The sequence below is a fragment of the Eleutherodactylus coqui genome, chromosome 6, assembly GCF_035609145.1.
Source record: "Eleutherodactylus coqui strain aEleCoq1 chromosome 6, aEleCoq1.hap1, whole genome shotgun sequence".
NCBI lineage: Eukaryota > Metazoa > Chordata > Amphibia > Anura > Eleutherodactylidae > Eleutherodactylus > Eleutherodactylus coqui.
In genome coordinates this window covers 80,472,048-80,497,246 of record NC_089842.1, presented here as the reverse complement: position 1 = coordinate 80,497,246, position 25,199 = coordinate 80,472,048, and the positions used below count along the sequence as shown (strand labels likewise).

Genomic DNA, 25,199 nt, shown 5'->3' with positions numbered 1-25,199 from the left:
ATTTTTTGGGCACATCTTCCCAAGTCCGTCTCCACAACAATATTATCTCAGCAGCATGTATCGCCATTTTGTAAAAGGCTGGACTGCCTAATGGCTGCTGGACAAAACTCATTATACTCAATGGTTTCATCTGGCATTGTTTGGATCTGGGATGTGCTGGATCTAGCACCACTGCTTTTGCCATTGTTCAGCTCTAAGAAAAAGACAATGTAGGCCAGCGCTAATGTGAACAAACCCGAATTTTCCTAAAATACAGTCACTTGTGAACCTATGCAGTATAACCTCTGAGCCCCCTATAGTTACAATACAGGTGAAGGAGTTTACACCCTGTCCTTCTGTTACATACAGGCTGCAGGGCACAGATGACACTTTTCTTATGAAACCCTTTGAAGTGATGTCACTCCATCAGGTATGATGATGTCATGCCACCTATATTTCTATTCTGTAAGAATAGATGACTACCTCCAATAGCTACGCCCTTATAAGTAATGTAGTAATCTTACTGTATATGGGTCTGGCAATTGAGAAAAGACCACTCTGCAGAATTTGGGCTTGGGATAAATAACTGGCAGTAAATAAGAATGATTCTGCTAATTATTCTGGAATGGGCGGGTATGATGCAGCCAGTCCTAGAGCATCCATAAGTATGAAGATATAACCAGACAGGCACTAATTCAATCATCAGTCAATGCCAGCAGGCTATTAAATATAACAGTTTTATACTGCATGAGCCAATAAAAATTAACATGCAGTCAGTGCAGTAAATAAAACAAGAAGACACAGAGGTTAACACTGATGCCCACAGAAAAATATGGCAGGGAATGCATGCGGTTACAGCTGCAGATATAGGACGAAGCCATTGGTATGGGAACCCCCAGTAAATAGAAGTTGTTGAGTCGATCTCTTCTACCTGTTATATTCTAAAGTTCTGTTCAACTATTTTATCTGTTTCTGGAAAAGCTGGGTGATAACCAATATGGCTGCCATTACTGATAGCTGCCAAGGATTAGGGATGGCGAATACAGTATGCATGTGGTGTTGCTATATGGAAATGGGCAATGTCTTTCTATATAAAGAGGAAGAGTGGCTGTTCAGAAGTCTAGGAAAGCTGGATGACTACCCCTACTCTGGTTACTAATCCAACACTCTTCAACTGATACTACAACCATGCTTTGTGGAGAACCAAATATTGCAAACGAGTCACTATAACTGTAAGATATGGCCATGTAGGGCAGGACACTGACTATACATTCTCTCTCTACTCACCCTAACCTTACATACGATGATTTCTTAAGTGAGCCCCATTGGTAACCAATGATTCCTATTGAATTTATTCATTCAGACAATGGCTCTTGTGAAACTTCAGCTCTCAGCATTTGGGTCTTTTGAATGGATCTCAAGGAAATAATTCCTAAAAGAGAAGCATCCCAATTAGTTTGCGCAGCTGTAAGAGATGTCTATCCTGGATCTTCATGTGTGAAGACAAGCACCAGCACTTCAACCCAATGCATTTTACAGGACAAGGTAGCTACAAATCCCGGGGTCTAGAATATATGAGGCACTGTAAGTATGTAGGTGATTTTGAAAGAAGGTGGTGGGGGGGGGGGGATGCCTACTCGAATTATGATTTCAGAAATTTCAGAATAATTAGAAGGAGTTTTGAGCGAACCGAAACAGTTGACCCTTGTTTCAGGTCTAATTTTGCTAAAAGTTCAGTTGAACACAAACATGAACCTCGTGCAGTTTGTCTCGGACAGACACACCAAGACGTCTTCTTTTTCTCTTTGTTCTCCTCCTGCTTCTCCTCCTTCGCCTTCTTCTTCTCTTTCTCCTCCTCCTTCTTCTTCTGCTTCTAATTCTCCTTCTCATTCTTCTTCTCCTTCCTCATCTCCTCATCCTTCTTCTGTGCTCATTCTTTTCTCCTCACCCTCCTTATTAATCTTCTCATTCTCTCTTTCTTTTCCTCTTCCTCCTCCTCATTCTTTTCTTTCTTTTAATTCTTCTCCTCCTCATTTTCCTAATGCTTCATCTCCTCACCATTCTTCCTCTTCTCCTCCTCCCATTTTGTCTTCTCCTTATTTTTCTATTGGTGAAGTTTGGTTTGAACTAATTCAGAGCAAACTAAACTTTGTGCCCAAATTTGGCAAAAAGGTTTTCTCAATTCTAATTAGAACATGAGTGGACTTAGAAAAGAAGGAGCCTGATGGCAAATATCAGAATGGGCTTCCCATTACTGTTCTTGGTTTTGCCACTTAGACCAAAGGGTCTGGTGTTTGCTTCACACTCCACGTCCTTTCGGTTAATTCTTCACACCTTGTTTGCTTACAATGCAATTCTCAGTTCCCAATTGGAAAAGGAATGGGGCCAACAGGGGCCCTCCCTCTCTGCAAAGTTCCTATAGGAGCCACATGACCTGCTCCTATGGCATATACTGTACCCCCTTGTTTAGGAGCATCCAGGCAAGACTATTGTATTGTGCATGTGCTCTAGCCCCTTCCCTGCTTTATGTCTCGCTGATACAGTTACAATTGCAAACAATAAACTTCCAATAACAAATAAACAAACCCTTCTATAATACCATCGTCCCCTATGCGTTATATAACAGCCTGCGCTCTTCTACTTGGCTTCCAGAATAATGGTTCCCAGCGTCCTGTTACATCACATCTACTGTACCTGCAGAGATCTCGCCGGCGGCCGCACATAGGAGTCCGGGACATTGCCATATGTTACGTGGCACATGCTGCTCCTCCGACATAAAACCAAACGGCTTCCTGTTACATAACAATTTGCAATGCAAACAATTAAAGCAGTGTTATGGTTCTCCGCATTATTATAGGCAACCAGGTGGCCAATTTACAAGAGGATTCTGATTGCTCAGTATGTGTCCAGTCCTGCTGTGATCTGATCCAAAAAATCTTATTGTAGCGTTTTATCTGACGTTGGGTTATAAATCGAACTCCCTTATTATTAGGTTATTATTAGAGATGAGCGAACACCAAAATGTTCGGGTGTTCGTTATTCGTAACGAACTTCCCGTGATGCTCGAGGGTTCGTTTCGAACAACGAACCCCATTGAAGTCAATGGGCGACCAGAACATTTTTGTATTTCGCCGATGCTCGCTAAGGTTTTCATGTGTGAAAATCTGGGCAATTCAGGAAAGTGATGGGAATGACACAGTGACGGATAGGGCAGGCGAGGGGCTACATGTTGGGCTGCATCTCAAGTTCCCAGGTCCCACTATTAAGCCACAATACCGGCAAGAGTGGGCCCCCCCCCCTCCCAACAACTTTTACTTCTGAAAAGCCCTCATTAGCATGGCATACCTTTGCTAAGCACCACACTACCTCCAACAAAGCACAATCACTGCCTGCATGACACTCCACTGACACTTCTCCTGGGTTACATGCTGCCCAAACGGCCCCCCTCCCCCCCACAGCGCACACCAAAGTGTCCCTGCGCAGCCTTCAGCTGCCCTCATGCCACACCACGCTCATGTCTATTTAGAATTGCGTCTGCCATGACGAGGGACCGCAGGCACACACTGCAGAGGTTGGCACGGCTAGGCAGCGACCCTCTTTAAAAGTGGCGGAGCGATAGCCCACAATGCTGTACAGAAGCAATGATAAATAGAATCCTGTGCCACCGCCATCAGGAGCTGCACACGTGGGCATAGCAATGGGGAACCTATGTGCCACACACTATTCATTCTGTCAAGGTGTCTGCATGCCCCAGTCAGACCGGGCTTTTTAATTCATAGACACAGGCAGGTACAACTCCCTATTGTGAAGTCCCTGTCGACCCACAGCATGGGTGGCTCCCTGGAACCCACCGGCGGTACACAGAAATATCCCATTGCATTGCCCAACACAGCTGAGGTAGTAATGTCGTGCTTAATGCAGGTGGGCTTCGGCCCACACTGCATGCCCCAGTCTGACTGGGGTTCTTTATAAGTGTACAGATGTAGTAAAAACTCCGTGTGCACCTACAGCATGGGTGGGTGCCAGGAAGCCACCGGCGGTACATAGAAATATCCCATTGCATTGCCCAACACAGCTGAGGTAGTAATGTTGTGCTTAACCCTTTCCAATCCAATTTGTATATGGTTTTCCTAGGGGGCTTACTCTTTTTCTGCTGTTATACAACGGCGCTATATGCTGGCTAAAGCCAGTACTGCATGAGCTGACACGTAGGATAGGCTCCGACAGCAGAGAGGCTGGCAATATACAGTAAGAGAACCCCGACGGACGTCTACCAACAACGGAGCTGTACAGCCTTAAACCCTAATGTCTTCACAGGTCACACAGTGGACTGGAAAGGGTTAATGCAGGTGGGTTTCGGCCCACACTGCATGCCCCAGTCAGACTGGGGTTCTTTACAAGTGGACACATGTAGGTTTAACTCCCTGTGGACCCACTGCCTGGGTGGGTGCCAGGAAGCCACCGGCGGTACATAGAAATATCCCATTGCATTGCCCAACACAGCTGAGGTAGTAATGTCGTGCGTAATACAGGTGGGCTTCGGCCCACACTGCATGCCCCAGTCAGACGGGTTTTTTAGAAGTGTACAGAAGTATTAAAAACTCAGTGTGCACCTACAGCATGGGTGGCTCCCTGGAACCCACCGGCGGTACACAAAAATATCCCATTGCATTGCCCAACACAGCTGAGGTAACGTCAGCTGTAATGCAGGTGGGCTAAAAATTAATTTGATTACACTGTAGGCGAGGGCCCACAAAAATTGCTGTATCAACAGTACTAATGTACATCCCAAAAATTGGCCATGGCCAGCCAAGAGGGCAGGTGAAACCCATTAATCGCTTTGGTTAATGTGGCTTAAGTGGTAACTAGGCCTGGAGGCAGCCCAGTGTAACGAAAAATTGGTTCAAGTTAAAGTTCCAATGCTTTTAAGCGCATTGAAACTTATAAAAATTGTTCAGAAAAATTATTTGAGTGAGCCTTGTGGCCCTAAGAAAAATTGCCCGTTCAGCGTGATTACGTGAGGTTTCACGAGGAGGAACAGGAGGAGGAGGAGGAGGAATATTAGACACAGATTGATGAAGCACAAATGTCCCCGTTTTGGATGGTGAGAGAGAACGTAGCTTCCATCCGCGGGTGCAGCCTACGTATTGCTTACGTATCGCTGCTGTCCGCTGGTGGAGAACAGAAGTCTGGCGAAATCCAGCCTTTGTTCATCTTGATGAGTGTTAGCCTGTCGGCACTGTCGGTTGACAAGCGGCTACGCTTATCGGTGATGATTCCCCCAGCCGCACTAAACACCCTCTCCGACAACACGCTAGCCGCAGGACAAGCAAGCACCTCAAGGGCATACAGGGCTAGTTCAGGCCACGTGTCCAGCTTCGACACCCAGTAGTTGTAGGGGGCAGAGGCGTCACCAAGGATGGTCGTGCGATCCGCTACGTACTCCCTCACCATCCTTTTGCAGTGCTCCCGCCGACTCAGCCGTGACTGGGGAGCGGTGACACAGTCTTGGTGGGGAGCCATAAAGCTGGCCAGGCCCTTAAAGACTGTTGCACTGCCTGGGATGTACATGCTGCTCGATCTACGCACATCCCCTGCAACATGGCCCTCGGAACTGCGCCTTCTGCCACTAGCGCTGTCGGCTGGGAATTTTACCATCAGCTTGTCCGCAAGGGTCCTGTGGTATAGCAACACTCTCGAACCCCTTTCCTCTTCGGGAATCAGAGTGGGCAGGTTCTCCTTATACCGTGGATCGAGCAGTGTGTACACCCAGTAATCCGTAGTGGCCAGAATGCGTGCAACGCGAGGGTCACGAGAAAGGCATCCTAACATGAAGTCAGCCATGTGTGCCAGGGTACCTGTACGCAACACATGGCTGTCTTCACTAGGAAGATCACTTTCAGGATCCTCCTCCTCCTCCTCCTCCTCAGGCCATACACGCTGAAAGGATGACAGGCAATCAGCCGGTGTACCGTCAGCAGCGGGCCAAGCTGTCTCTTCCCCCTCCTCCTCATCCTCCTCATGCTCCTCCTCCTCCTCCTGTACGCGCTGAGAAATAGACAGGAGGGTGCCCTGACTATCCAGCGGCATACTGTCTTCCCCCGCCCCCGTTTCCGAGCGCAAAGCAGCTGCCTTTATGGTTTGCAGGGAATTTCTCAAGATGCATAGCAGAGGAATGGTGACGCTAATGATTGTAGCATCGCCGCTCACCACCTGGGTAGACTCCTCAAAATTACCAAGGACATGGCAGATGTCTGCCAACCAGGCCCACTCTTCTGAAAGGAATTGAGGAGGCTGACTCCCACTGCGCCGCCCATGTTGGAGTTGGTATTCGACTATAGCTCTACGCTGTTCATAGAGCCTGGCCAACATGTGGAGCGTAGAGTTCCACCGTGTGGGCACGTCGCACAGCAGTCGGTGCACTGGCAGCTTAAAGTGATGTTGCAGGGTGCGCAGGGTGGCAGCGTCCGTGTGGGACTTGCGGAAATGTGCGCAGAGCCGGCGCGCCTTTACGAGCAGGTCTGACAAGCGTGGGTAGCTTTTCAGAAACCGCTGAACCACCAAATTAAAGACGTGGGCCAGGCATGGCACGTGCGTGAGGCTGCCGAGCTGCAGAGCCGCCACCAGGTTACGGCCGTTGTCACACACGACCATGCCCGGTTGGAGGCTCAGCGGCGCAAGCCAGCGGTCGGTCTGCTGTGTCAGACCCTGCAGCAGTTCGTGGGCCGTGTGCCTCTTATCGCCTAAGCTGAGTAGTTTCAGCACGGCCTGCTGACGCTTGCCCACCGCTGTGCTGCCACACCGCGCGACACCGACTGCTGGCGACATGCTGCTGCTAACACATCTTGATTGTGAGACAGAGGAGGAGGAGGAGGAGGAGGAGGGTGCTTTAGTGGAGGAAGCATACACCTCCGCAGATACCACCACCGAGCTGGGGCCCGCAATTCTGGGGGTGGGTAGGACGTGAGCGGTCCCAGGCTCTGACTCTGTCCCAGCCTCCACTAAATTCACCCAATGTGCCGTCAGGGAGATGTAGTGGCCCTGCCCGCCTGTGCTTGTCCACGTGTCCGTAGTTAAGTGGACCGTGGCAGTAACCGCGTTGGTGAGGGCGCGCACAATGTTGCGGGAGACGTGGTCGTGCAGGGCTGGGACGGCACATCGGGAAAAGTAGTGGCGACTGGGAACTGAGTAGCGCGGGGCCGCCGCCTCCATGATACTTTTGAAGGACTCCGTTTCCACAACCCTATACGGCAGCATCTCAAGGCTGATGAATTTTGCGATGCGGACGGTTAACGTTTGAGCGTGCGGGTGCGTGGCGGCGTACTTGCGCTTGCGCTCGAACACTTGCGCAAGCGACGGCTGAACGGTGCGCTGAACTACACTGCTGGATGGGGCCGAGGACAGCGGAGATGAGGGTGTGGGTGCAGGCCATGAGGCGGTAGTGCCTGTGTCCTGAGAGGGGGGTTGCATCTCAGTGGCAGGTTGGGGCACAGGGGGAGAGGCAGGGGTGCAAACCGGAGGCGGTGAACGGCCTTTGTCCCACCTTGCGGGGTGCTTGGCCATCATATGTCTGCGCATGGTGGTGGTGGTGAGGCTGTTGGTGTTGGCTCCCCGGCTGAGCTTTGCGCGACAAAGGTTGCACACCACTGTTCGTCGGTCGTCAGGCGTCTCTGTGAAAAACTGCCAGACCTTAGAGCACCTCGGCCTCCGCAGGGTGGCATGGCGCGAGGGGGCGCTTTGGGAAACACTTGGTGGATTATTCGGTCTGGCCCTGCCTCTACCCCTGGCCACTGCACTGCCTCTTGCAACCTGCCCTGCTGATGCCCTTGACTCCCCCTCTGAAGACCTGTCCTCCTGAGTAAGCGTTGCACACCAGGTGGGGTCAGTCACCTCATCGTCCTGCTGCTCTTCCTCCGAATCCTCTGTGCGCTGCTCCCTGGGACTTACTGCCCTTACTACTACCTCACTGCAAGACAACTGTGTCTGATCGTCATCGTCCTCCTCACCCACAGAAAGTTGTTGAGACAGTTGGCGGAAGTCCCCAGCCTCTTCCCCCGGACCCCGGGAACTTTCGAATGGTTGGGCATCAGTGACGATAAACTCCTCTGGTGGGAGAGGAACCGCTGCTGCCCAATCTAAGCAGGGGCCCGAGAACAGTTCCTGGGAGTGTTCCCGCTCCTGAGCAGGTGTCATTGTAGTGGAGTGAGGAGGCTGGGAGGAAGGAGGAGCAGCAGACAGAGGATTCGGATTGGCAGCAGTGGACGGCGCAGAACTGCGGGTAGACGATAGGTTGCTCGAAGCACTTTCTGCCATCCAGGACAGGACCTGCTCACACTGCTCATTTTCTAATAACCGTCTCCCACGTGGACCCATTAATTGGGCGATGAATGTGGGGACGCCAGAAACGTGCCTCTCTCCTAATCGCGCAGCAGACAGCTGCGACACACCTGGATCAGGAGCTTGGCCTGTGCCCACACCCTCACTTGGCCCTCCGCGTCCTCGGCCACGTCCACGTCCACGTCCTCTAGGCTTACCCCTACCCCTCAGCATGCTGTATTACCAGTGATTAGATTTCCCAGGCAGGAAATAAATTGGCGCAAGACTGCAGGCCAAATATAATTTTTGCCCTTTTTGGAAAACGAAAGGCCCCACTGCCTCTAGTGAATGAATTATCTAAGTTTAATAACTGTGCTGTGTCCCTGCTTATGTGTCACAGAACGTGAGGGTAGCAGAGTTATTATAACTCTTGGAGAGCAGGTATTTTTTTTCCCAATTAAGGAAAGCAAATGGCGAAGCCAGCAGTAAAGCGTAGCTGGCTGCGTATGATTTAGCAATGTTTTTCACACAGCTCACACGTGTCCACCGCCCGTAAGGACGGACAGAGGCTGGACAAATAGATTTGTTTTCAGTTTTTTCCCACCAACAGGCAGCACTGCGTATATTCTATGAACCTGAGAAGTTTAATAACTGTGCTGTGTCCCTGCTTATGTGTCACAGAACGTGAGGGTAGCAGAGTTATTATAACTCTTGGAGAGCAGGTATTTTTTTTCCCAATTAAGGAAAGCAAATGGCGAAGCCAGCAGTAAAGCGTAGCTGGCTGCGTATGATTTAGCAATGTTTTTCACACAGCTCACACGTGTCCACCGCCCGTAAGGACGGACAGAGGCTGGACAAATAGATTTGTTTTCAGTTTTTTCCCACCAACAGGCAGCACTGCGTATATTCTATGAACCTGAGAAGTTTAATAACTGTGCTGTGTCCCTGCTTATGTGTCACAGAACGTGAGGGTAGCAGAGTTATTATAACTCTTGGAGAGCAGGTATTTTTTTTCCCAATTAAGGAAAGCAAATGGCGAACCTAGCAGTAAAGCGTAGCTGGCTGCGTATGATTTAGCAATGTTTTTCACGCAGCTCACACGTCTCCACAGGCGTAAGGACGGACACAGGCTGGACAAATAGATTTGTTTTCAGTTTTTTCCCACCAACAGGCAGCACTGCGTATATTCAATGAACCTGCGAAGTTTAATAACTGCGCTGTGTCCCTGCTTATGTGTCACAGAACGTGAGGGTAGCAGAGTTATTATAACTCTTGGAGAGCAGGTATTTTTTTTCCCAATTAAGGAAAGCAAATGGCGAACCCAGCAGTAAAGCGTAGCTGGCTGCGTATGATTTAGCAATGTTTTTCACGCAGCTCACACGTGTCCACCGCCCGTAAGGACGGACAGAGGCTGGACAAATAGATTTGTTTTCAGTTTTTTCCCACCAACAGGCAGCACTGCGTATATTCTATGAATAATAACGGTGTTGTGGCCCTGCCTATACAATTCTTTCCCTGCAGTATCAATGGAGGGTGCAATGCTCTGCAGAGGCGATTTTGAGAAGCCCAAAAAAAATGCAGCACAGCCAACAGCAGCCTGGACAGTACTGCACACGGATAAATATGGCCCTAGAAAGGACCGTTGAGGTTCTTGAAGGCTACACTCACTCCTAACACTCTCCCTGCCTATGCAGCACTTCTGTCCCTAATGCCAGGTGCAACGGTCTGCAGAGGCGATTTTGAGAAAAAAAAAATCCCACTGCTAACAGCAGCCAACACACAGCTATCAGTGGCCCTAATAAGGACCTTTGGGGGGTCTTGAAGCCTACACTAACTACCAATTCTTTCCCTACAGCAGCTCCGGTATAAACAGCACTGTCCCTCATCTAACTCACACCGCATCTGAGGCGAACCGCGGGAGGGGCCGACTTTTATATTAGGCGAACACCTGATCTCGCCAGCCACTCACAGCAGGGGGGTGGTATAGGGCTTAAACGTTGCAGGGGGAAGTTGTAATGCCTTCCCTGTCTTTCAATTGGCCAGAAAAGCGCGCTAACGTCTCAGGGAAGGAAGTGAAAGTAACCAGAACACCGCATGGTGTTCGTCACGAATAACGAACATCCCGAACACCCTAATATTCGCACGAATATCAAGCTCGGACGAACGCGTTCGCTCATCTCTAGTTATTATCGCTCGGGAGGTCGGCGCCCATTCTTATTACTTTATGAATGGAGATCAATAAACAACTTCTTCATCTTTGAGTTAACTTTGTAACCTCTCCTTTGACTGCAACTGAGACACAGCGTAGTCAGCCATTTTTGTATCTCTTCCATGTTGGGGGTCTCAAAACTACCACACATGGCATATATATTTAGCTCCAGCGACCTCCTTAAAGAACCTAACCTGCCTCATGGAAACAAAGCTTTATCAATATCAAGTATATCTAATATACTTTGGGCTTCACTTCTTCACCATTTTCAAGATTTCTGTTTGCTGTTAGCGAATTAATATATTCTTGCTTATGTGACTGCACTGTTATTGGGGGCCCGTGGCTGCACCATCACTGGGGGTCTGTGGTTGGCTGTTACTGGGGCTCTGTAGCTGTACCTTCACTGGGGGTCTGTGGTTGCACCTTCACTGGGGATCTGTGGTTGCGCCGTCACTGGGGGTCTGTGGCTGCGCCTTCACTGGACGGGGTTGTCTGTGACTGCGCCGTCACTAAGGGGGGTCTGTGGCTGCGGCATCACTGGGGGGGGCCTGTGGCTGCGCCGTCACTGGGAGGGGGCCTGTGGCTGCGCCGTCACTGCGGGCGGGTCTGTGGCTGTGCCGTCACTGGGGGCGGGTCTGTGGCTGCGCCGTCACTGGGGGCGGGTCTGTGGCTGCGCCGTCACTGGGGGCGGGTCTGTGGCTGTGCCGTCACTGGAGGCGGGTCTGTGGCTGTGCCGTCACTGGAGGCGGGTCTGTGGCTGTGCCGTCACTGGAGGCGGGTCTGTGGCTGTGCCGTCACTGGGGGCGGGTCTGTGGCTGCGCCATCACTGGGGGCGGGTCTGTGGCTGCGCCGTCACTGGGGGGGGTCTGTGGTTGCGCCGTAACTGGGGGGGGGGCTGTGGTTGTGCCCTCACTGGGAGGGTCTGTGGTTGCGCCGTCACTGGGGGAGGGTCTGTGGTTGTGCCGTCACTGGGGGGCGTCTGTGGCTGCGCCGTCACTGGGTGGGTCTGTGGCTGCACTGTTGTTGGATGTCCATGGCAATTCTGCTAGGCCTCTCTCACACAGACCTCTTTTTACCACGATTAGCGTTGCGTTTTGAGAGCCGCGCTAATCGCAGCACAGCGCTCCCATTGTTTTCAATGGAGCCTCTCAAACAGCCGCTTGATCACAGCGCTTTCCAGCACCGCGATTTTCGAGCAGAGTCGTTCTATTGTTGACATTTAGTGCACCCCATCCACGATGAGGTATGCTAAACTCCGCAGCAAAAGTAAATCATGCCGCTTTCCGAAACGCCTGTGTGAGGGCGGCCTTACTGGAGGCTGCTGGCTGTTATTGTAAGTCTGTAGGGGTCCCAGTCGTGTGTTTATAAACTCCACTATCTGTTCTAACTAAATGGACAGGTAACAAAGTTGTATTGTTCTAAGAGTCTCCACGACTTTACGGACTACATACCCTAAAATCAGCAGCTTATTACAGTGCAGCAGCATTATAAGAGAAGAGTATGATATCGGTCCCGCAATGTTGGTGGAGATATATGATATAAAGTGGGAATCATGAAGTCTTCTAGACTTCCCATCACTCCATTACAGTCAGCCTCTCCTCAGCCTAAAATGGCTGATAACCGGGACAAATAATCTGTATATCAAATGGAGAAAAGATTCATTATGTGGTTAGTGTTCCTTTAAACGGCGCAGGGTATAGAGCAGCATTGTATAACCTCCTCTGCTCAGCGTGTCACAACATACTGCACCGAGCCTCCCCGCCATCCGCTCCCTCCGCCATGCTACACTGCATCCTGCTGTACTGTAAACACCCACTGCCTTTGTTAAAGGTTCAGAATGAATTGTTTTGGCCCTGATATATTGAATATTCAGCATGGCAGGGCTCAGAGAGAATTACACTAATTATATCCTGTCATTGGATTCTCATAAACCATGTCTGAGGGTGCTGGGTACAGAACTGTGCAAGAAACCTATGGGACCAAGTAACAGGGGGAAGAAGGAGGGGGACAAGAAGAAGAGAAAAGAGCAGAAGAATGAGATACGGGAGGGAAGACAGCAGGATCACTGAAATGTTACCGATAGTGGGAGGCAGGTAAAGAGAGACAGTCAAAGAGGGAGAGAGACTGCCATAGTGGGGAGAGAGACAATGACACACTGAATAGAGAGAGGGGAAAGAATAACACACTGAACAGAGAGACGGGCACAGTGGAGACAGAGATGGGCACAGTGGAGACAGAGACTGGCACAGTGGAGACAGAGATGGGCACAGTGGAGACAGAGGCTGGCATAAAGGAGACAGAGACTGGCATAAAGGAGACAGAGACGAGCACAGTGGAGACAGAGACGGGTACAGTGGAGACAGAGACGAGCACAGAGGAGACAGAGACAAGCACAGAGGAGACAGAGACGAGCACAGAGGAGACAGAGACGAGCACAGAGGAGACAGAGACGAGCTCAGAGGAGACAGAGACGAGCTCAGAGGAGACAGAGACTGGCACAGAGGAGACAGAGACTGGCACAGAGGAGACAGAGACTGGCACAGAGGAGACAGAGACTGGCACAGAGGAGACAGAGACGAGCTCAGAGGAGACAGAGACGAGCTCAGAGGAGACAGAGACGAGCACAGAGGAGACAGAGACGAGCACAGAGGAGACAGAGACGAGCACAGAGGAGACAGAGACGAGCACAGAGGAGACAGAGACGAGCACAGAGGAGACAGAGACGAGCTCAGAGGAGACAGAGACTGGCATAAAGGAGACAGAGCCTGGCATAATGGAGACATAGACTGGCACAGTGGAGAGAGGGACTGATGAAGCAGAGAGACTTAGGCTGCTTTTAGATGGAATGATTATTGTTCAAAAAATCAGTCAAATCAGTGAAAGTGATCAATAATCATTCCCCGTAAACGGGAGCCAACGACTGACCGACAAATGAGTATCATTCACTATTCGCTCTTAGTTCATTTTTTGCAGGCATAAAAATCATTGTTGGCTAAAACAGCAATTATTCAGTCTTTTACATTCATTTATACAGTCAATGTGCAAGACTGAACGATTGTGAACAAACCTACGATATATCTGTCTGTCTAAACAGGTTGCACAAGAGCGAACAAGCCAGTCTTCAAACGAGAATCAGCTCATCTAAAAAGACCCAACACAAGAGAGATGGAGACTGACACAGTAGAGGGCCTCATGCAGTAGAGCGAAAGGTATTGACACAATAGAGAGAGAGACAAACACAGAAGAGTTAAGGTCCACTTACACGCAACGATTATCACTCAAAATTCACTCAAAAGCCATCATTTGAGCGATAATCGTTGTGTGCAAATGCTGTCATGTTTCACTCTTCGGCTGAACAATGATTTTTAGCTGTGCATAAAATCCATCATTCAGCTGGAGAGAAGATAACACAGACTGCATGCTGTGTTTGCTGTCCATGGTGCTGAATTCTCCACAGGACCTGCTAATTATATTGCACTCAGCAGAGAGCCCTCTGCAGCCCCCTGGGAGAGCAATGGACCTGAATGCAGAGAACAGACCACCTGCTGTTCTCTGCATACAGATTATGAAGGCTCATTTATACGCAAAAAACGGTGATAAGCTGCTAATGGACATTAGTGTCCATTAGCAGTTTATGCAAAACAATCGCTCAAAACCTTTTGAAAGATTATATTTGCGTGTAAATGGGCCTTTAGACTGACATAGTGGAGCAAGAGACAGACTGACACACTAGGGAGATGAAGGATCCTTTCACACGGAGCAATTAATCATTGGAATAAGCAAATGAGACAGTTGGTTTCAAGCAACGGCCATTTACTCACACCGATAAACGTTTACATTTTCTCGTCATAGCTCATTCAGTCTGTCAAGGGAGTCTAGAAATGCCTGGAAATGGTTTGCGAATGACTGATCGCATTTTACTCAAATGTTGATTTCTATGACTGTATAAAATAAACGATGAATGATAAATTAATAAATTATCATTTTCCATTGTTGAATGATAATCATTTTTTTTTTTTTTTGCATGATTCAACAATTATCTGTAGGATAATTGTTGTGTGTGAAAGAACAGACTGACACAACAGAACGAGAGAGGGACTGATGACATGCAGATCTGTAATTGCGTACGGAGATAGGCTACGGCGCGGACTTCCATTGAAAATGATGAGATGATGATTTGCTGTAGACGTAGAATCTTCGCGACTCCGGTTTCAAACTCTGCTGTGTGACCATACCATAGTCTGAGACCGTAAAGAGAGCGACGGAGACAGTAGAGAGACCGAGTCTAGTAGGACGGATACTAACAGTGTTGCTGGAAGAAAACAGTGTTGGCTATAGTGTTAGATTTGACGGGCGGTCCTGATGACAAGGAGGCCGACACAGCGGATACTGAGGATGAGCACGATAACAGTTTACTTGAAGTCCTATGTAAAACTACACTCATTACCTAACTGTCACTACCAAATGTTAGCCCTGCCGCCAGAGTATCAGATATGATGTTGATACAATGTTTCTATTCTTTTAAATCTATATCAATAAATTAGTACACGGATTAAAATTCTTCTCATCCGGCAATTGATAGTTAAGAAGTTTTGCTGGTCCAGTGCCTATTCCCGCTAGAGAACTACAAGATGATCTGTGATCCAGCAGAAGTGATGGGCTCTGTAAATCCCTATGCATTTCTATGACAGGCCATTTGATCAGAATGTCTGATAATCCAGAATTCAGCAGCGCCCGTTAATGCAGGGCTAATGGATTTATACTGCAGTTGGAGGTAGCATTATTACCCTCTCTACGAGGACTTGTAATAGAGGTTCCCATTTTCACAGATCTTTCATCGCAGCAGTGCGGGGAGGGTTGGAGGCAGCGTTCTCCATTGCTATCATGGCAGATCAAGTGTTACAGTCGCCGGCAGTCCATCCATACTATGAGGGATGCAGCAATTTGCAGGACATTTATCAGGCACATATCAGCACCTCTCCTTGCACCCCCCTGGTGCTGGCAGAAGGGCTCTGTGTGAAAATATATCATGGACTGGTCATAAACAACAATGTTTAATACAAGAGAAATGATTTTTTTTGCTTACGTTCCCGAGCGGAGTATTTATTACAAGCAGCCTCGATACAATTGTACTTATTGCAGACCTAGAAGAAAGTATCGGCCAAGTTACACGGACAGATGCCTTTTTATATTCAGTAACATTAAATCTAAAATATTTAACAAACTGGCCATTTCCAAGCTGTATCTGTTCCTGGGAAAGCTGGGTGGCAGCCAATATACTTGGCTATCTATTATCGCTCCAGTTCCATTTGAACTTGTACCGATCTATTTTGCTCCATTTACATCCGGAGCAGCTTTCAAAGTACCGCTGGCCTCTGCTTTGAATCGGCCAGCACTGTGCTGTCAGACAGCCTCAAATATCCTAGCAAGAGAAGAGTTTTAGGGGAGGTAAGCTGGGCAATTGCCCTTGTTTCATAGCTGGCCCTTTAGGATGATAACCTATTGTCTTGGACCTCGGAGACGGCTGAAAAACTGTTTAAATGGCAAATGGGGGATTCATAAACTGGCTCTGGTCTTGGCTGAACTTCTAGATTGTTCTGTAGTCCAGTATGGTGATATACACAGACGCTAATCCAGCAGGGGGCAGTGAGAAGCCCTATAGCATAAGATCTAGTAAAAAAAGCAGAATTGTGAAAATAGCTCTGGATGTGACTGGATTGTACGATGAATGAGACAAGATGAATGAGACAAAGCTGGGTGACAACATTATTCCGCATTCTAATTAGATGATATTTACATATTGTGAAATGATGTACATACATAGTAAATGGGCCATTAATGGGGCTGACTTGAAAAACATTCCTGCTTTCTTCCAAAAACAGTGCTACACCTAAGTACAGGTTGTATGTGGTATTGCAACTCGTTCACTTCAATGTAGCTGAGTTGCAATACCACTCACACACTGTGGACAGGTGTGGCGCTCTTTCTGGAAGAAAATAGCCATGTTTTTCAATACAGCTAAACCCCTTTAAAGGGGTATTTCAGGCTTTTACCCCTTCTACTAATGATAACCTATGCTTAGGAAATGTCATCAATAGTTGATTGTGGTGGTCCATACTGGGAACCCCCAGCGATCAGCTGATCTCAGCCCCTACACTCATTGGAGCCGGCTGTTGATAGCTCCGTCCTCATTGAGGTCGGAGCCAGTAGTGTAATAGAAGGCATAGTCCCATTGGGTCATGACATGTAAAAGCCTGGAATACCCCTTTAAACTCATTTGGGGTACAATTTATCATGCTACAGCACCAAACATTCAACATAATCTGTATATCTGCTTATTGCATAGCCCATTGAAGTCTATTGACTGCCGGGCTATGCAAATACTGTAGGTGCACTATGATAATGATGTAGCATTGACCAGTCAAGATGGTGAAGAATACATCTGTATATACGCAGTCCGGCCATGAATGTCTTTATTACTGTGAAGCATCTGATCTTAGTATGGTTTATTAATCTCTCTCTCTTTCTCCCCTCTCTCTTTTCTCTTATCCTCACCCCGCTTATCCCTCTATAACCTTCTGTCCACCATCCCTCCCTTCGGCCATACCCCCATCTCCTCCCCATTACCCCCTTGTCCCCGGCCCTGTCACCCTATTCTCATTTCGTCCTGTCTTCTCCTTTTTATCTGCTGGTCCATGCACATCTCATTCCTTGTTCATTTTCTCCTCTCCCCTATCTGTCTCCCTCCTGTACACCTGGCCTACGGCTCTGCCGCCCCCTCCGCACCTCGCTCCTCATCTCTCCTTTGCTCTCTTATCTTCGCTGCCTAGTTCTCCTGGTTGAATGCTCGGAGTTTGTCCCTCCAGATGGTAATTACACAGCCAATCAAGGGGATAACGTCTCTCTCAGGTGAGTGCAGACACCTTCCCTGCCACTGTCACTGCCCTAAGGAGATATCTCCATCTTCGGCTTCTTAATGTACGCCTGACACTTTCAAATAAGAATGTTATAATTACTGCTGCATCTCACCCTGGAAGAATTCATTATAAATCTCCTTAGACCAGGAGACTATGTGTCCATATGTGTTTAGGATTTGGTTGTCCTTCTTCTCCAGTCTGACAACCGACAAACCAAAAATGTACTCATGGAGGTCAATCATTAACCCCTACTGAAAACAGTTACGACAAATCTAAGAATGGTGGAGACCCAAGGTGCGGAGTCTTATGGCGGTTCTGTAGGACACACTTCTGCAAGTACAATATTCAGTGGTGGGGTGAGGAATGTTCCAGCAACGAAAAACCTTGAGAAGACTTGTCTTATTGAGGGTGAAATGTCTCCATTTTTTTGCCTATGGCTAGCTTATGAGACAACAGAGGTGTAACGTGCAGCTCCTCATGCAAAATCTGTACCAGCGCCCCTCAGCTACTATTATAGTACTACTTATTATGTGGCAGAGGGGCCTGTGAGCCCACCCAAGCTTGAGGGTCTGTGTGTAATTGCTGCCTCTGCACCCTCTGTAGCTACACCCATGATTAGGAAATATCTATAGACTCATATTGAAGTAGACTTCAGGTGCATTGCCACATAGGGGTCCCTGGTCTTCTGATTCCAATGCTGCCTAAGACCACCAGATCAAATATAGATAATCAGGCTAAGCAAGAAACCAGAGTTATAGTTAAATGGCCACTCCAGCAAAAACACATTTTTCCATCTGTGCCCCCCTCACCTTTGTTTATTATACTCTGGATGTCTTCTATGTATATTGTAGTCACTTCCATGCAGTGCAGCCTCCTTTCTGATACTTATCAGGCACCATCTTGATTTTTAGATTTCTCCCTGCTTTCTTAATCATTACTCAGACCAGTTAGAGTCAGTACCATCTCTACTTGCTGTGATTATCATTATCCTCCATATTCCCCTAAACAAGCTTCAGACCATAAATATACAGTCAAGTGGGTGAGCTGTGATCTCCTTCATTATAACTGCATAATAGGAGCCATTAATCATCATGCGTAACTGTGATAGGAGTTTCTGTGTCCCTCCCTCCCCCATGAAAGTCTTGTGTGTTACAGTCTGTGCAGTTTCTGAAATAGTGACTTCTTGAGAAAACACAAAGCTAAGTCATTCGCAGAAGGTCAATATGAGATCACATGACCCAACTTAAGAGAAGGACTCCAGATATCAATGAGTAACTAAACAAGGTCATACTAGCTGATTATATACACTGGGGAATAGCTACATAATGAATGAAAAACAATTCACCAGAGTGGCCCTCTAAGCTTTCCTTCACCTGGGACAAAGGTTCAGTTCTCAGTCCTAGCCCTGTATCTATGTAACCCGGCCAAGCGGCTTATTGGCAGCCCCTGGCATCCAGCATCTGGCGCACATGTAAGGTTGCCAACCGTCCAGAGATTCATGGACAGTCCAGAAAAATGTGTCCTTTTTTTGAGGCTGTTGATATTTGGTCAGGTTATTATGACTGTAATTATCATCATTTTCCAGCCTACAGTAAATCCTGGTAATGAGATCATATCATGGCCTATAAATATGCATCACTTATAATCTGGATCATTCATGATGGTTTTCCTATGTGTCTATAAAAAATGTTGTCTGTCTTTGATTTTTGGATATACTGCCTAGAAAAAAAGTAAAACTGAGGTTGTTGACCCTAGGCCCACGTCCTGCTAGGCACCCTCCAGTTCTACCCTTGTAGAATGCTGTGTGCAAGTTTAGTTTGCAGTAAGGGTTGTCAGCATCACCACAGTCATCAGACCCAAAGCACTGCCATCAAGGAGGAGGATGACCTCTACAAAGAGCACATGGTGGCCCACAGAGTTCAGTTCCCTCCTCAGTGATAATGTTTCTTGGCCAACAAAGTGCTTTTTGGAGAATATTATAAAGCAGCAGAGACAGCCAGCCATGCCAGTCCATCACACACAAAAACAGCATTACACTACATGGATAAAAGTATGTGGAGACTACTTCTTATTAGTTGATTTGGCAAGTTTAGCGCCATCCAGTGACTTAGGAGAGTAAATAAATTGCATTTGGCACTAGATCTCTGTGACTAAGAACTCTATAATGTAATGGCAGTGATACCATGGGGAACTTATGGACCACAGGTTTCAGGAAACCTTCCATCCTGGGTCTGGAGGGGTTGGGGATATATTACCTGTATTTATGTTTCAGTTCCTGTTTTTGGCCATTTAGGATGGCTGCAGCAACTTTCTAACTACCTAATTCACATTGTGTACTGCTCTGTGATTGGTCAGTGCTGATCACATGAGCAGCTCTGGCCAATCAAAAAGCAGGTAAAGTGCATTAGTAGTCTAACACTAACACTACCATTATGGTGGATTAGGTAGCCTGAAGATTGTTGGATGGCTGAAAACCGAACCCGGAACTGTCAGATTAGAGGGCCAGGGAAGAATAGCTGCAGGTAATCTACCACCACACCCCTCCGATCCCAGGACAGAATTGTGTCCCAAAGCTAGGGGATCTCTTTAAGACCTAGGCTACACTGCAACTTTTGTAGCACTGCTGATTGATTTCAACTATTAAGTTATAGGTATAGTCCACAAGATTCAATGCAACTCTATGTAATCCTTTGGACTGCAGCTGCAACTCAATAATACAAATTAATCACTTGCGCTACAAGAAGCCACAGTGTAGCCCAAGCCTAAAGATACACCTTTGGCCACATCTATTTGGATTATGAAACCTGTATGGAAGTTTTGAGGATTTAGGAGTCAAATCCCCTTAACCCTTTGCAATTTTGGATTCAGGGTTTCCTAGGGGGCTTTCTCTTTCTGCCATTATACAATGGCACCATCTGCTGGCTACAACCAGTACTGCAGTGTGAAACATGCTGGAGAGGGCCCTGACAACAGAGCGGCCAGTAATATACAGTAAGAATACCCTGCCAGACGTCTTCTGACATTGGAGTTGTATAGCCTTCAATCAGAATGTCTTCAGACGTCAGACAGTGGATTGGAAAGGGTAAAACTAACAAAAACTCAAGACATGGTGTTTAATCCCCTACAACCTCTCTTCTACTGATCTGCCTAAGTGCCAGTTTTTACTGCTGTCCTGGCATTGTATTCACAGAATTGAATAGTATAAATGGTAGCACTCTATATTATTAAAACATTATCGGCCATAAAGCTTCACCCATGTGGTATCGGTAAGTGGGATTTCACCACATCTCCAATCATGAGTCAGTACAGGCCAATATGTTGTAGATATCAGCATTTTTGGGATAATAGTTAATTATTGTGCAGAACACATTCCTTTTAACATTGTACTTGGCGTGGAAGAATATTTTGATTTTCCTTTCTAGCAAACAACAATACATCAATAATGCCCACCAATTAGAACAGCTGCGGGGTCACCATCGTCCCGTCTTCCATACAAACACACAAAGGACACTGTTTTTATATCTTTTTTGTATTTGTCTTTGTTTCCGGATTTTGATGGCCCTTACAAGTTGGCAGCTGCCGCTCTAACAAAATAGGATTTGTTTGTTTGGTTGCAAACGGAACTTCAACTCTTCCTACTGACCTGCCATTGTGATGACACGGAAGAAGGCATGAAAAAATGGTGTAAAAAAAGCTAGAAAAAATGGTTGACATTCTCAATATTGCTACGTTGCTTATACTCTAGTCACATCTAAAGCTGCATGCCAATTCTGTAGCTCACCTATTACAGTACCTGCAAATCTGCAGTACCTCACAGCTGTCACTATGGTGAAATATAACCAAGTGTATTGGTGGTCAGAAAGCTTTGTGAGAAACAGATAGACCTACAATCAGTAGGGCAACTCTTAAGATGTGTTCACACACCGCTGATTTGCTGCAGATTTTGTCGTGGATTTTGATGCAGACCTGCATCTGATCTTCGTCATTCAATAAAAAGGTGAAATCTGCATCAGATCTGCACTATCTTTTTGCGAGATCGCACATTGTTTTCAATGGGGCCGGTGGCAGCAGCGCCATTCCCATTGAAAGCAATGGGAGAATTCGGCAATAGAGATGAGCGAGCATACTCGCTAAGGACAATTACTTGAGCGAGCATTGTCCTTAGCGAGTACCTAAAAGATTCGGGTGCCGGCGCGGGTAAGTGGTGAGTTGCAGGAGTGAGCAGGGGATAGCGGGGGGTAGAGAGGGAGAGAGAGATCTCCCCTCCGTTCCTCCCCACTCTCCACCGCCGCTCCCCACCCCCCGCCGGCACCCGAATCTTTTCTTCCGAGCGGGGAGGTACTCGCTAAGGACAATTCTCGCTCGAGTAATTGTCCTTAGCGAGTATGCTCGCTCATCTCTATTCGGCAAAACCTGGCCATGGCTGTGACAGCCATGGTGGAGATTCCCTTCATCCCGTAAGTGACGCGAGGCTGTTTTCACATGAAAATGCCTCACATCAACGGGGCTTTCACATGGTGGCAAGTGTGATTTTGGGCCATGAATCACGACCCGATATTGCACTCGCCAGTGTGAAGGAGTCCTGACAAAGGACTCAAATAAATAGTCATGAAAAAACTTTCTTGGAATCGCGTCGATAGGTAAAAGCATTGTTCCTTACAGCCAAAATAGGCCATGAACTCACGGGGTTAAAGCTGGATGATCTCTTTAATGAGGTTGTCTAGTTCAGAAAACTGTTACAATTAGGGCGCCCACCCACTGGCGTTTTTTTTCCCTGCGAAATTCGCAGCATTTTTTTCTCTGCAGGGGTCTATGGGACTTGTAATGTTAAAATCGCGATCGCGCAAAATCGCGATTTCGCGGTAAATTGCGATTTTGCGCGATCGCGATTTTAACATTACAAGTCCCATAGACCCCTGCAGAGAAAAAAATGCTGCGAATTTCGCAGGGAAAAAAAACGCCAGTGGGTGGGCGCCCTTACCCTACTAGGTAATCCCCTAGTTCCCATTTTTAGGACCCTCATCTCTCAGCCAGGGTGTAGAGTCCACAAGCGTGCTAGTCACATTCTGGAGGACCCAACACATCAGCTTCTTTATTTAAAACCATTTTTCATTAGTTTCGACACACCTAACAAGGCGCCACAGTAACCAATATCCACTGTACATGTAATAGTAACAGCAAAGGCTAGAATGTAAGGTCATGCAAGCAGCATACAGTACAGAACATTGAAGGTGAGGCAGAGGGGATGTTGTGGGTTCTTTGGATGACCATCAACATTTGGAGAGGTTCTAGATGCTACTGATAGAACAGATTCATAAATATGCCCTTTGCATTTCCGGATACAGCAGATCCAGCTATTAGAATTCTTTCTCTCTTACCAAACGTCATGAATCTTACCTTGAGTTACCTGCTTACAGCCAAATGGAAATTCTTGATCCCCATTACACGGACGCCCATATTTCCTCAGGACGCTGCTTAATTTACCATTAGAGATGCAGAATTATATACGGAATTGCCGGCAGAATTCTACGATTTTCAATCCCGCATCCAAATCTGCAGATTAGCCATGCCAATTTTGGTGTGGACTTTTCTTCAGGGCTGTAAATTCGGTCCTGTGGAAATATTCCACCCCTGTGAAAGCACCCTTATTCATCACTGGATAGGTAAACTTTTGCCCCTGGCAGATTTCAGATTTCTTTGATCACCTTCAGAGGCTTCCAGATGAATTGAGGTCACAGTTTAGGGTGTGTCTTCTCTCAGCTCGCCCCGCTCCCCATCCTTTTTTTTACTTCGCTTTATAGTGTTTATGCAACTTCTAAAAAATTAAGCATAAAAACAGCCCCAAATGTTATAAAATGAAAATAAAAATACTACTCACCTCTCATATCTCTTGCCCAACGGGCACTGAATCTCCAGGGGTTCGCCTGGTCTTTGTGCACAATTGACCGGCATATAAGCACTAATGCAAGTCAGTGGGCTCAGAGATCATGTGCCGCTCTACTGGCATCTACTGCCAGCAGCACCAGAAACCAAAGAGTGGCAACAACACGCAAAATACATTTACTATCAGAGGTATACATACCTATAATCAATACTCTAACCACAAGAGAGGAGCATTCTTAGAGGTAAGTACCCATCTTTCCCAGGTTAAGATTAAACCACCTGGTATTAGCGTTAGGACACATCTGAGCATGGTCACCTGGACGTTGGTAGATGGGCCAATATGATTTCATCAAATTATATACCAATTATATACCAAGAACCTTGCATTATTTAATGTGGTTAGAGTATAGATTATAGGTATGTTTACCTCTGATAGTAAATGTATTTTGCGTGCTGTTGCCATTTTTGGTTTCTGCTTCTTCTGTATGTTGCAGCCGTGGTTTAACGTGCACCTATATACTTCTATTAGGAAGTGCTGACCTATGTTACCTTTTTTTTTCTACTGTCAGTAGTACATCATGTGACCTTGGGGGCCATTGATTGGCTGCAGTGGTCACATGCTAGCTACTTTTAAACAAAGACTGGGGGACCGCTGGAGCATCTGTGTTGCATCTGCGGAGGACTTATTCTAATTTTATAACATTTGGAACTGCTTTTTTATTTTTATTTATTTATTTTTTTTAGAAGTTGGATAATCCCTTTAACTCTATCTAAACCCTTAATAGGAAAAACATTGTATAATTACTGCATGGTGTAAAGGTAGCAGTATGCAGTCCTAAGCTCTCGCTCATGACCTACAGGTTGCGAGCTCAATCCCTATGTGGTTTAGGTAGCTGGCTCAAGGTTGACTCAGCCTTTCATCTTTCGAGGTCAGTATAATGAGTACCCAGCTTGCTGGGGGGTAATAAATAAATTACCTGAAAGCGCTGCGGAATAAGTTGGCGCTATACACATTACAAGTCGCTTTTCCCTTATAGTCTTGTGCCGGCACATCTTTGCTTTACACTAACAGCCTATAGATTTCTGTGAGAATGGTGTGAAGTTTCAATTTACCTGCAGGGGTGCTGTGAGGAAATTGAACACTTCTACAGGGTTCCTGCTTATCACTGAGAATTAGAGATGAGCGAACGCGTTCGTCCGAGCTTGATATTCGTGCGAATATTAGGGTGTTCGGGATGTTCGTTATTCGTAACGAACACCATGCGGTGTTCTGGTTACTTTCACTTCCTTCCCTGAGACGTTAGCGCGCTTTTCTGGCCAATTGAAAGACAGGGAAGGCATTACAACTTCCCCCTGCAACGTTTAAGCCCTATACCACCCCCCTGCTGTGAGTGGCTGGCGAGATCAGGTGTTCGCCTAATATAAAAGTCGGCCCCTCCCGCGGCTCGCCTCAGATGCGGTGTGAGTTAGATGAGGGACAGTGCTGTTTATACCGGAGCTGCTGTAGGGAAAGAATTGGTAGTTAGTGTAGGCTTCAAGACCCCCCAAAGGTCCTTATTAGGGCCACTGATAGCTGTGTGTTGGCTGCTGTTAGCAGTGGCATTTTTTTTTTTCTCAAAATCGGCTCTGCAGAGCGTTGCACCTGGCATTAGGGACAGAAGTGCTGCATAGGCAGGGAGAGTGTTAGGAGTGAGTGTAGCCTTCAAGAACCTCAACGGTCCTTTCTAGGGCCATATTTATCCGTGTGCAGTACTGTCCAGGCTGCTGTTAGCTGTGCTGCATTTTTTTTGGGCTTCTCAAAATCGCCTCTGCAGAGCATTCCACCCTCCATTGATACTGCAGGGAAAGAATTGTATAGGCAGGGCCACAACACAGTTATTATTCATAGAATATAC

At 47.2% G+C, this 25,199-nt stretch overlaps 1 protein-coding gene across 1 annotated transcript in view; it reads left to right on the top strand.

The window, feature by feature from the left end:
* IGLON5 (IgLON family member 5) overlaps positions 1 to 25,199 on the top strand; it is a 443,482-nt gene that overhangs the window by 279,245 nt on the left and 139,038 nt on the right. The window contains 1 exon segment of the mRNA XM_066607050.1: positions 17,335 to 17,413. Coding sequence (XP_066463147.1) covers positions 17,335 to 17,413 — 79 coding nt within the window.